Source organism: Triturus cristatus, chromosome 1_2 (genome assembly GCF_964204655.1).
Source record: "Triturus cristatus chromosome 1_2, aTriCri1.1, whole genome shotgun sequence".
NCBI classification, from domain to species: Eukaryota; Metazoa; Chordata; class Amphibia; order Caudata; family Salamandridae; genus Triturus; species Triturus cristatus.
The window spans coordinates 1,188,860,550-1,188,874,301 of record NC_140580.1 but is presented as its reverse complement, the minus strand read 5'-3'; the positions used below and the strand labels follow the sequence as shown (position 1 = coordinate 1,188,874,301).

The following is a 13,752-nucleotide window of genomic DNA, read 5'->3' as shown; positions in this document are numbered from 1 at the left end:
GCGAGACCTATTGGCTATGCCAATGCTTGTTTTAACTGCTGCAATCTATTGAAGTCTCAAGGAGAACATCAAAGCGGCCGTGCGGCCGCGAAAGTGAAAGTAGTCGCGGTAAAGCGCGACGTGCGCGCCCGCGCACATGCACTGTAGCTCTAGGCTGGCCTGGTAGCACTTTTTGGAGCCCTCACAAAATGTCTCGCCAGACCAGCGCATGAGCTGGGTCAGGCGAGACCTAAAAAATGACGTGTCTCTCAGACCAATCTTAGACCTTAGAGAACTCAATTTTTACATACAGTCAGACAATTTTCACATGGTAACACTTCAACAGGTAGTACCTCTTTTGTATAAGGGCAACATTCTGTCCACTCTAGACTTAAAGGATGCCTACTTTCATATTCCAATCCACCCAGCTCATCGTAAATTTCTCAGGTTTGTGGTAGCAGGTCAACATTACCAATTCAAGGTACTCCCATTCGGGGTCACCACTGCCCCCAGAGTCTTCACAAAGTGGCTTGCGGTAGTAGCTGCTCATCTGAGAAGACAAAGCATCAATGTCTTCCCGTACTTAGACAACTGGCACATCAAAGCCAGCACGTACCAACGGTTTCTCAAATACACTTCCATAACCATCAAGTTACTACATCGACTAGGATTCACAGTCAAAATGCCAAAGTCACATCTTCAGCCAGCCAATATTCAGAACTACCTAGGAGCCACTTTAGATACTCAAAAGGCTCTGGCGTTTCCCAACGCAGCCAGAATTCGCAACATTCAGGCGCTAGTTCTCCAGTTTCAATCCAATCACTCGCTTCCAGCTCGAGTGTATATGCAACTACTGGAAATGATGACATCTTGCATCATGATCGTTCCCCATGCCAGGCTTCACATGCGTCCCCTACAGGAATGCTTAGCAAGTGAATGGAGTTCTTCAGTTTCAACCCAATCAATCTCTTCCAGCTCGGGGTACATGCACCTGCTGGGGATGATGGCATCTTGCATCATGATCGTCCTGTGTGCCAGGCTCCTCATGCGTTCACTTCAGGAATGCTTAGCCAGTCAGTGGAACCAGTCCCACGGTCTATTAACCGATCTAGTGTTGGTAAGCCGCCATACTCATCGCTCTCTGCAGTGGTGGAAGACACAAAATCTGTCAAAAGGACGGCTCTTCATAGACCCAGCTCTACAAACATTTCTGACAGCGGCCGCGTCTATAACTGGCTGGGGAGCTCATCTACAGCAACACAATACAAGGCCTGTGGAGTCACCAGCAAATGTTGCTCCACATCAACCATTTAGAGCTCATGGCCATATTTCTAGCCCTCAAAGCTTTTCAAACCCATCTGGCGGGCAAGCTGTCCTGGTTTGTACCGACAACATGACAGCTATGTATTACATACAAAAACAGGGGGTAAACACTCCCTCCAACTGCCCCACCTAGCCCAGGACATCTGGAGGTGGGCCATTCATCATAAAATATATCTCCTAGCAGAACACCCCCCAGGAGTAGACAATCAAATGGCAGATCTGCTAAGTCGCCAGACACAGCAAATTCACAAATGGGAACTGCACCCTCAAGTTCTCCTCCCATTCTTTCAAATATAGGGCATTCCAGACATAGACATGTTCGCCGCGCACCTAAACGCAAAATGCCCAAACTTCGCCTCCAGGTATCCACACCCATTGTCCAAAGGCAATGCACTATGGATGAACTGGTCAGGGATATTTGCCTACGCTTTTCCGCCTCTCCTACTCATTCCATTAGTGGTTCGGAAACTCAAACAACAGTCAATGACACTAATCCTAGTTGCTCCCACATGGGCACGTCAACCTTGGTTCACAACCCTATTGAAACTCTCAGTAGTTCCTCACCAAAAACAACGTCTTAGACCCAATCTCCTCACACAGAGCTATGAAGACATAAGACACCGAGACCCAGTCAACTCAATCTGGTGATCTGGCACTTGAAGTCCTAGAGTTTGGCTGTCTTAATCTACCGCCAGACTGCATGAATATTATCAAAGAGGCTAGGCATCCTACCACAAGAGCCTGCTATGCAGCAAAGTGGAAGCGCTTTGTGATATACTGTAATAACAACCACCTCAACCCTTTGATGCTTCTGTCCAAAACATTATATGCTATTTGTAACATCTACAACATTCCAATTTAGCATACACGTCCATAGGTTTACATCTAGCTGCAGTAGCTGCATACCTGCAAAGTAGACAAAATATATCTCTCTTTGGAGTACCTGTCATTAAAGCGTTAATGGAAGGACTCAAAAGAGTTACTCCCCTGAGACGTCCACCTGCTCCAGTGTGGAATCTCAACACTGTCCTCACCAGACTAATGGGTCCACCCTTTGAGCCATTCCACCAATGTGAACTGCAATTTCTCACATGGAAAGCTGCTTTCCTGGTGGCTATTACGTCACTCAGAAGAGTGGGTGAGCTTCAGGCGTTAACTATAAAAGAACCCTTTTAACAAATGCACCAAAATAAAGTGGTTCTTCGTACTAATCCTAAATTCCTTCCTAAAGTCATTTCTGCTTTTCATATCAATCAATCTGTTGAGTTACACCTGTGCTTCCCTCAACCAGATTCAGTAGCAGAATGTGCCCTACACACATTAGATGTGACGAGAGCAGTGCTTTATTACGCAGAAAAGACAAAACCGTTCCGTAACACTAACCAACTTTTTGTCGCTTTTACTCCACCACACAAAGGCAATCCCATTTCAAAATCAGGTATTGCAAGGTGGATAGTCAAGTACATTCAAATATGCTATGCAAAAGCTAAACAAACGGTAACAGCTCTCCCTAGAGCACACTCTACAAACAAACTGGGGGCTTCTATGGCATTCTTAGGAAATACACCCATAGATGACATATGCAAAGTTGCAACATAGTCTACACCTCACACATTCACAAAACACCATTGTGTAGATGTCTTAGCAATACAACAAGCTAGAGTAAGCCAGGCAGTTTTACGTTCACTATTTCAGACCACTGCAACAGATACAGGTTAGCCACCGCTTTGTGAGTTAACTGCTATGTAGTCTATGCACAGCATATGACCTACAGCTCATGTGCCTCGAACGGAAAATTCTATGTTCGAGGCATATGAGCTGCAGAATTCATATTACTGAATAGATGGCCATCTGGTGTTGGGCTTGGATGCTTGCACCTTGTTGTTGTCTTGGAAGAAGTCTTTTGTAGTCACGAGATAGGTGACTCCTCCCTTGGGTGATAGTGCGCATAAGCATCGACTCCATCCTCAGATTGTTTTTTTCCGCCATCGGGTTCGGATGCAACTTGCTGTACTCCAGGTCGATGTCGTTCGATTCCCCCTCGACGCGCAAAAACTCTCACCGCTCAACGGTATTGTTTCGATTGCGAATCTCTCTCAATGCATATCCAGTCTCAAAGACAATTTCTAGTCCGGTCCTCAACTTGGGCCGTTGGGCCGATCGGCGCCATCATCCAGTATATGGAAAGGACTCCATTCAAAAAATGCAAGTGTGGGGCTAAATTCCCACACACAAATCTCCACGAGGTCTGCAACCTTTGTCTCTTGCCAGAACACGAGATTCGACACTGACAGGCCTGTGACTCTTTCAGGTCCAAGAAGACTATACGTGATCGCCGGGCTCGACAACACGAAATGTCCAGGTCAACCATTCCGGCGCCGGAGAACATCTTCGAAGCAGGCTCCGATGATCCAGATACAGGAGACGAACAACCCAACATCTCGAAAGCCGAGGAATCGGGATCAGAAGACCAGATGATTACTCCAGGTCAACGTAGCGTGAGTACTGACGTCGACTCCCCTGCCCCGAAAAAACAAAAGGCTCCGGTAACACCTTCACCTTCGAGTCTGGTTCGGCACCGAGACAAAACTTCAGAAGCCCCGCCTCCGGGCCCGGCTCCGAAGCATCCAAAGACTTCAGGCAGCTCGGGATCGAGCCAGCCACAACATGGTGCCGAAAAACCATTGTCGGCACCGAAGCATAAATCCCAAGGTCCCGTCCACACCAGAATCTTTGGCACCAAAAGCCAAGGTAGTGGACTCTTCGGCACCGAAACAAACTCAATCGAAGCCTTCGGATCCCAAAAAACAAACTAAACCTTCAGGGTCAAAAACTCCACCTAGGCAAAAGGAGACAATAGGGATGATGACCTCTTGCATTTTCATTGCTCCTCATGCAAGACTTCAGATGCGCCCCTTACATGAGAGCTTAGCACGTCAGTGGAACCAGGCTCAAGGTCAACTTACAGATCTGGTGATGGTGGACAGCCGCACACATCGCTCTCTGCAGTGGTGGAACACACAAAACCTTTCCAAAGGGCGGCCGTTCCTAGAGCCAGTTCCACAGATAGTACTAACATTGTATGCATCCCTCACCGGCTGGGGAGCCCATCTCCTAAACCATACAGTCCAGAGCAGGTGGACCACTCAACAAAAAGTGCTCCACATCAATCACCTAGAATTACTAGCAATATTTCTAGTGCTAAAATCATTCCAACCACATCTCCTCAACAAAACTGTCCTAGTCCGGACAGACAACATGACAGCATTGTATTACATACAGAAACAAGGAGGAACACACCCTTTGCAGCTTTCTGAACTAGCGCAAAACATATGGAGATGGGCCATTCCGCAAAACATATATCTCCTAGAAGAACATCTTCCAGAAGTACACAATCAGATTTCAGATCTACTCAGTCGTCAGACACAGCAGATTCACGAATGGGAACTTCATCCACAGGTTCTTCAACCCTTTCTCCAAATGTGGGGCCACCCAGACATAGATCTGTTCGCCACACAGGAAAACGCAAAATGCCCAACCTTCGCCGCCAGGTTTCCACACCCGTCGTCCAAGGGCAATGCGATATGGATGAACTGGTCAGGCAGATTTGCGTACGCTTTTCCGCCTCTCCGCTCATTCCCCTAGTAATTCGCAAACTATGGCAATAGTCTCTCAAGATGATCCTAGTGGCTCCCACATGGACACGCCAACCATGGTTCACCACACTTCTCGAACTCTCGGTGGTCCCACACCAAAAACTGCGTCTCTCCCCGAAGCTACTAACACAGAACCATGGAGAGATAAGACACCCCGATCCAGGTCAGCTGAATCTGGCGATCTGGCTCCTGAAGTCCTAGAGTTCGGTTACAGGTACCTTAACCTTCCACCGGGCTGTATGAACATTATAAAAGAAGCCAGAAGACCTACTACTAGAGCCCGTTACGCAGCCAAATGGAAAAGATTTGTTATTTACTGCAATAATAACAAATCCGATCCACTGGATGCATCAATCCAGAACATCATTTGCTGTATTTACAAAGATGTAATCTGGCATATTCCTCCATAAAATTACATCTAGCAGCTCTTGCCGCCTACTTACAAAACAGACAACACCTGTCACTGTTCAGAGTACCTGCAATCAAAGCCTTTATGGAAGGCCTTAAAAGAATAATTCCTCCCAGACTGTCACCCTCTCTGGTGTGGAATCTAAACATTGTCCTTACCAGGCTCATGGGTCCCCCATTTGAACCTCTACTCAAATGTGAACTTCAGTTCCTCACATGGAAAGTAGCTTTCCTTGTCGCGATTACCTCTCTCAGGAGAGTAAGTGAGATCCAGGCTTTAACCATAAAAGAACCACTCTTACAAATACATCGTAACAAGGTGGTTCTTAGAACAAACCCAAAATTCCTTCCCAAAGTAATCTCTGCATTTCATCTTAACCAATCTATAGAGTTACCAGTATTTTTCCAAAACCCGGACTCTGTAGCAGAGAAAGCTCTTCACACACTTGACGTCATTAGAGCTCTACTTTACTATATTGACAGGACTAAGCCTTTTAGAAAGACAAAACAATTATTCGTAGCTTTCGCACCACCTCATAAAGGAAACCCCATCTCCAAAGCTGGGATTGCACTGTGGATAGTCAAATGCATTCAGATATACTACCAAAAGGCTAAACGCACATTAACAATTCCTCCTAGAGTGCACTCAACACGCAAACTAGGGGGTTCCATGGCATTCTTAGGCAACATTCCCTTAGGTGACATCTGTAAGGCAGCAACATGGTCTGCAACACACACCTTCACCGAACACTATTGTGTTGACGTGCAGGCAAAGCAACAAGCTTCTGTAGGCCAAGCTGTTCTTAAGACACTTTTTCAATCCACTGCAACAGATACAGGTGACCACCGCTAGGGGAGACACTGCTGTACAGTCTATGTAGTAGTATGAATTCTGCAGCTCATATGCCTCGAACGGAAAATGCTACTTACGAGTATGCATCGGTTCTTGGCATGTAGAGCTGCAGAGATTCATACGCCCACCCGCCTCCCTGGGGCCTGTGTCTGTTCCAGTATTATCTTAATTAGATACATTCACATGGACATCTCTTCTATTTCTTACTGACTCCATCATTTCCCTTCATGGCGAAAAACAATCTGAGGATGGTGTCGATGCCCATGCGCACTATCGTCCAAGGGAGGAGTCACCTATCTCGTGACTACAAAAGACTTCTTCCAGGACAACAACAAGGTGCAAGCATCCGAGCCCAACACCAGATGGCGATCTATGCGGTAGTATGATTCTCTGCAGCTCTACATGCCAAGAACAGATGCATACTGGTAAGAAGCATTTTCCATACCCAGTATGCATCTGTTCTTGACATATAGAGGTGTAGAGTCATATGGGCCCACCTGCCTCCCCGGGTACCTATACCTGTTGCAGTAACATCTTACTTAGATACACGCATTCATGGACATCTCCTTTTATTACTCCTACTAACTCTATTATCACCCTCTGCGCGGAAAGCAATCTAACAATGGAGTCGATCCCATGCGCACTTTTACCAAAAGGAGGAGTCACCTACGTTGTGACTGGAAAGACTTCTTCGAGAAAAACAAAGTGCAAACATTCGGACCCAACACTAGATGTCGATCTATGAATAGCATATGACTCTACAGCTCTATATGCCATGAACAGATGCATACTAGGTAAATAGCAATTTCATTTAAGGTCAGAGCACGTGTACTGAGGCCTGGTCATTGGGGTCAAGTGAACTACAGAGTCATCACACCAGTACCTAATAGTTGAAAAGTGGGAGCAAAAAGTAGGGGCGAACCCTGCAAAAAGCCATTGTCTCACAACAAGCACCATTAAAAACCATAAAATGGAGGTAAAAACAAAAATGAGGCTGTGATCGGCACCGTCTCCAACTGCAGAAGCTTGCATCGCGAAGGCCTCTTCAGGGCTTCGATGCTACAAGCCGGTATCACTGAGATCTCTGTGAAGCCTCTATTTATGTAATTCACCGTCGAAGGTCAACAACTCTATTCTTATGGCATGGATGCACGGTTATAGGGGCCAGTCAGCACGGTAAGACTTCTGCTGTGCCAGACGGACTTGTGAAGGGGGCCACAGAGGGCATAAGCTCTGGGAGATCTTTCAGGGGTCCTTATTAACTTATCCAGTTAGTAAGCCCTGTCAAAAGACACCCGCGTCACCCTCCCTGGACATCCATAGTGTGATCTTTGCCAAAACAGTCTTTCCTCCGTTTTCATCTTTACCAAGAAGAAATTCCTCCATGTTTATTAATAGGAGCAATATAAGATTATATGAATATATTGTAAAAAAAATAATGAAATTGGACCATGTTAGTGCTTTCTGTTTGGGGTTGGAGGAAAATCAAAGGCTTTATTGTATCCAAAATGGGGTTGCAAGTTTGTTTCTGGAACTTAGGGGCTTTCATCCTTAGCCCAGGTCTGTGAGGTGCTCGCTGATTGCCAGTGATGAGGAGTTGTGTTTAAGACGCTCTGACGACTGTCCTGGCGTCCATCTTCTGTCGCCGGTCTCCACCTTATGGATGCATTTACCTCGGTACCTCAGGGCGCTGCCTTCGAAGCAGGTGTAAATAGAGGGCAGACCGGAGATGTGCACGTGACTGTGGAACTCTTGTCATAGTAGAAAGCTTCGTGGTAACCTGGTCTTGCAAATAACTTTTATTAATGTTGTGTTCAGCTACTTGGTGCTACTTGTCTCACATGTCAGTATTTTTATTTATTTATTCTAGAAGATTTAGCTCAGATGAGCCTTTGTGTCTTGGGACACAAGGTAATGATTTGATTTGCGATGTGTGTCACCGATATTAAATCAAGCACTGGTAAAGCAAATAAATCTGGCTCTGGCAAACTGGTGCAATTTGAAAGAATGGAGAGTAAAACAAAGCAAAGCCCTCCAGGCCTGGCACTGAAGTGCAGTTCTTGGTAAGCGGATGCAATCATCATCAGACAAGATGCTGTCACTCACAGTGCAAGAGAGTGAACTTGCTGCAGTGCGCGGACCCACTGTCCCATGCTGTATGCTGGGGCGCATAGAAGCAAAATGTGATTGACAATTGAACAAACCAATGGATGAAGAGAACTTGTACAAAGCCCCTGTATGAATGTATGCATGTATTTTCTGATTGCATGGGTTGGCAAGACAGCCAAAGGCCAAACTTAAAAATACCAAAATGATGAACAAATCAACTGTGGTAAAGCTGAACGATCCCTATGCAGAAAACCAGAACCACTATCTGAGCATTCACCCATTATGTAAACCAATCCAAGATGGACGTCAGCGTCAAGCTGCAGTTTCGATAAAGTGAAGGAGGATAGTCCATGCTTTTCCAGAATGGAGACCTGTGACTCACTTCGAGGAAGGCACAGCTTGTTCCGGGTGCTGGCCATCAGTATTTCAAACACTTTGCTATGTGAGCTTTGATAACTTGCCCTTCCAAGACCTCATTTGCTCAGCCGGAGCCCACCCCCTGACGACTATATGAGGTATATGTGCTTCGCCAGCCCTGCATCTGCGGGCAGCTTCAGTCCCTTAAAGTTCATCTTGTCCTGCTCAGACAGCCACTCTGGCTTCCAACAGAAACAAACTTCCTCTAACCAACGCCTGGATGCCCTCTCGGGTGATTAGCCGTGCTTTATAAATCCTGATCGATTGATTGAGTCTTAGGACCACACAGAATACCTTTTGATGTTTAGGGGACAGGCTCGTCGGTATCCACAACAAAGTGTGTCACAATAATGAATGTTGATTATTACTTCAAATATCAGTCGAAACCAGCAGGAGACTCCTTCTTGGCCTCCAGCTGCTAAGAAAGCCACTTCCTGACAGCTGATTGACAAAGGATCGAAGGGCGGGTCATTTGTCCAGAGTAAAGGTGAAACTCAATGTTCACTTGGGTTCACACCCATCTACTGTCAAATCTCATTTCCAATTTGTTTTTTGGTGGTGCAGTTAGCACCTACTTTGAAGGCCTCATATTTAGGCTTCTGGAGATGTAGAATGCTTTATATTATCCATGATCATACGTGTAAGAGCCAGGCTGTCAGATTCTGAGACTGCCCTTTATCGCCCGCAAATAACTGAGTGTCATTGACCTGGCCCTGAGGGCCATGACCTTGATTTTTAATCGCCGGGAGGACTGGATGAGTATAAATCCTGGGCTTCCGGATCTCCAGGTCACAGCATCGCATTCCCAGATCCCTCAGGCTGCTCCGGCCCCCAGAGCCCTCAGGCTGCCCCAGCCCCCAGAGCCCTCAGGCTGCTCCGGCCCCCAGAGCCCTCAGGCTGCTCCGGCCCCCAGAGCCCTCAGGCTGCTCCGGCCCCCATAGCCCTCAGGCTGCTCCGGCCCCCAGAGCCCTCAGGCTCCTCCGGCGCCCAGAGCCCTCAGGTTGCTCCGGCCCCCAGAGCCCTCAGGCTGCTCCGGCCCCCAGAGCCCTCAGGCTGCTCCGGCCTCCAGAGCCCTCAGGCTGCTCTGGCCCCCAGAGCCCTCAGGCTGCTCCGGCCCCCATATTTCATAGGCACCTATATAGAGTTCTGCTTGAACGGACCTACCAGACTTCAATTCTACTGCACTCCAGACTGAAAGCGCTTACCTTATCCTGATCACACTCCGCTTCCTTCACCCTTACATGTAAAAACTGAGGTATATATAAGATGCTCACCCTGACGATGGCCTTGTTATCTTAAAAGGATCAGAGCGTTGTCGACATTATACACAGACCGATCTCTGCATTACTCTTTGTGTGATTAAAGGGCTGTGTTTCTGTTGAATTGTGATATTAATCTTTGATTCACATATATCACTGTTTTCCCTGAGCACCTTTTCAGGTCACGTTTGGCTCACCCCCCTCGACAACCCATGTATCAGTTTGGATATTAAAAACATTGTTTTGAATTATATCATCGGTTGTTATTACAATTTAACAGAAACCCCTGTTGTTTTTATAATAAATACTGCGGAGAGCAAAGGGCAATGGCACCGCTTGCGGATCCCAACAAGCAGCGACCTAGGAATATTTCTGCCAACCGCATGGCTCAGCCAGTTGTCTCTGGATGACGAGGAAAGCGCTCCCGCATTCTAAGATCGTTCCATAATCTTGTCATCAATGGCATCCTGGGAAGTAAATACACATGGCTAAACCAATCAAAGGCTGTGGGCTGCTCCAGTAGACCAGTCATTCATTCCATGTCCATCCACCCCACAAGCACAGCTTCTTAGAGCCTCATAATGGCTGTGTCCATGCCATGCTTAGTCTAGAAGCTAGCCTGGCACCATGCATATCCCTTCTGCCAGCATGGATGCCTGGACTGTGAGCCTTGTGATAGGTTTGTCATTGCAAGGGTATCCAGCAATGACACCATCCTCGTCAAGTCAGGGAGAGGAGGGGTTCTGTTCTTTTTTAAACTTTGATCATTTCTTAAGTGGGCCAAGCTTTGATTCCGTATGGTCCACATCGCCAGCCCAATAACTGGGTTGAAAAAAGTCAAGGTGGGTTAACAAGGATAGGAGGGTGGAGTACATGTCAAGGCGGGTTAACATGACTTGGGTAAGACAAGGATAGGATGGTGGAGTACATGTCAAGGCGGGTTAACATGACTTGGGTAAGACAAGGATAGGATGGTGGAGTACATGTCAAGGCGGTTTAACATGACTTGGGTAAGACAAGGATAGGATGGTGGAGTACATGTCAAGGCGGGTTAACATGACTTGGGTAAGACAAGGATAGGATGGTGGAGTACATGTCAAGGCGGGTTAACATGACTTGGGTAAGACAAGGATAGGATGGTGGAGTACATGTCAAGGCGGTTTAACATGACTTGGGTAAGACAAGGATAGGATGGTGGAGTACATGTCAAGGTGGGTTAACATGACTTGGGTAAGACAAGGATAGGATGGTGGAGTACATTCCATGAATGGATTCTCCCGATTATCAGTTCCTCCAGAAACAGGGTGGGTCCTGTCGCCAGCTATATCTCGATGAGGCTCTTGGCCTCTCTCGTCTCCCACCAAGACTATCCCCAGACAGAAATGTGTGAAGCGTGGAAATCGAGATAGGAGAATAAGCTGCAAAACAAAGGTTACAGGTGAGTAACTTATCCTTTTTTACTTCAATGTTCTCGTTTCTCTTGTGCTTGCCCGCTGTGCCGTGTGTGCTGCCTCTCAGTTCTGTGTCTGTCCATCTGTCACTTTTGGGTCTGATTGTCTTCTGTGCCTGCTTTTCTATGCTTGCATCTCCTCTGGCCCTGCTTGTATTCCTACTGAGCTGCCATTTTATTCCTCTGTTCTTTCTTTTGCAGGTTTCCAGCCGAAGGCTGAGCTCATGGAGATTTTCAGCACCGAGTTCCAGATGCGCCTACTTTGGGGCAGCCGGGGAGCCGAAAGCAGCCAGGCTGAACGCTACGAGAAGTTCGACAAGGTCCTCACAGCGCTATCGCACAAACTGGAGCCTGCTGTTCGCTTCAGTGAACTGTAACACACGAGAGGTGTTAAAGCAAGCACCTTCAACAGAACAGCATATAACGGAGATAAATCCCATATAAGGGTGCACGGGTTGAGAAGAACGCAGAGCATCTGTGAGAGGACAGCACATAATGGACCTGAGAAATATATTAGGTGGGAGAGTAGGATGGAGAAGAAGGGAAATATCTTGCAACGGAACTGCACCTCCAAGGAGCAAGACTCCTCTACTAGGGTCATCCAGAGGATGAGGATGAAGAGGGGTGCAGGTGCCCTGATAAACTTAGCACCTATGGAATAATCAAAGCGCTAGAGTCCCCCAGGTGATGAAGAGGGTGGCGGAAGTAACCAATCCAGTGCCATTCACCCAGCAGGACGCGATTATGTTAGCAACGATTACCTGCTGCACCAATGGCCCGAAGTAGTTACAGAGAAGATTAAACAAGTGCGCAAGGGCCACCCGTGGTGCCAATCGACCAATGAAGGAACAGAGAGCATGGAGAATAGTTGCATAAGGAGCACTTGAAATGCCAAGTAACCACGTTTGAGGGTGAGGAAGGCAAGTGATGAAGGATCACTCACAGGCTAGAATGGTCCACTGGGCCAAGGTTGAGGATGAGTAGTGAGGAAGGTGCCCCGACACAGCCAAGGTCCCTGAAAACAGAAGGTAGATGGGAGGACTGCCAGCGACTGTGTGTGTGTGTGTGGGGGGGGGGGTTCGGCAGCAGGGGTTGTGTCCAGTCACGGAAGTCTGAGAGCAGGTGCTGAATGTCTTTAAAAGGCCCGCGGCAAGGCTCTCAAGATAGGGATGCAGCCAGGATGAGCTCCTGTCACCGGAACTGACTTCATCCCATCCCCTGCAGCTTTCTGCAGCCAGTGAGTGTGGCTCTTTCTGCAGCCAGTGAGTGTGGCTCTTGGCAGCCAGTGAGTGTGACTCTTTCTGCAGCCAGTGAGTGTGACTCTTTCTGCAGCCAGTGAGTGTGACTCTTGGCAGCCAGTGAGTGTGGCTCTTTCTGCAGCCAGTAAGTGTGACTCTTTCTGCAGCCAGTGAGTGTGGCTCTTTCTGCAGCCAGTGAGTGTGCAGCCAGTGAGTGTGACTCTTTCTGCAGCCAGTGAGTGTGGCTCTTTCTGCAGCCAGTGAGTGTGACTCTTTCTGCAGCCAGTGAGTGTGGCTCTTTCTGCACTGCAGCCAGTGAGTGTGGCTCTTTCTGCAGCCAGTGAGTTTGGCTCTTTCTGCAGCCAGTGAGTGTGGCTCTTTCTGCAGCCAGTGAGTGTGACTCTTTCTGCAGCCAGTGAGTGTGACTCTTGGCAGCCAGTGAGTGTGGCTCTTTCTGCAGCCAGTAAGTGTGACTCTTTCTGCAGCCAGTGGGTGTGGCTCTTTCTGCAGCCAGTGAGTGTGCAGCCAGTGAGTGTGACTCTTTCTGCAGCCAGTGAGTGTGGCTCTTTCTGCAGCCAGTGAGTGTCACTCTTTCTGCAGCCAGTGAGTGTGGCTCTTTCTGCACTGCAGCCAGTGAGTGTCGCTCTTTCTGCAGCCAGTGAGTTTGGCTCTTTCTGCAGCCAGTGAGTGTGGCTCTTTCTGCAGCCAGTGAGTGTGACTCTTTCTGCAGCCAGTGAGTGTGGTTCTTTCTGCAGCCAGTGAGTGTGCCTCTTTCTGCAGCCAGTGATTGTGACTCTTTCTAAGAGCCAGTGAGTGTGGCTCTTGGCAGCCAGTGAGTGTGGCTCTTTCTGCAGCCAGTGAGTGGGACTCTTTCTGACTCTTTCTGCAGCCAGTGAGTGGGACTCTTTCTGACTCTTTCTAAGAGCCAGTGAGTGTGGCTCTTGGCAGCCAGTGAGTGTGGCTCTTTCTGCAGCCAGTGAGTGGGACTCTTTCTGACTCTTTCTGCAGCCAGTGAGTGTGGCTCTTTCTGCAGCCAGTGAGTGTGACTCTTTCTGGAGCC

At 47.9% G+C, this 13,752-nt stretch overlaps 1 protein-coding gene across 2 annotated transcripts in view; it reads left to right on the top strand.

The window, feature by feature from the left end:
* SH2D3C (SH2 domain containing 3C) overlaps nucleotides 1-13,179 on the top strand; it is a 363,972-nt gene extending 350,793 nt beyond the window's left edge. For both annotated transcript variants that reach the window (XM_085614137.1, XM_085614136.1), the window contains one exon: nucleotides 11,656-13,179. In XM_085614137.1, coding sequence (XP_085470263.1) covers nucleotides 11,656-11,831 — 176 coding nt within the window. In that variant the 3' untranslated portion in view covers nucleotides 11,832-13,179. The remainder of the gene's footprint in view (nucleotides 1-11,655) is intronic.
* Nucleotides 13,180-13,752: the final 573 nt, after the last annotated feature.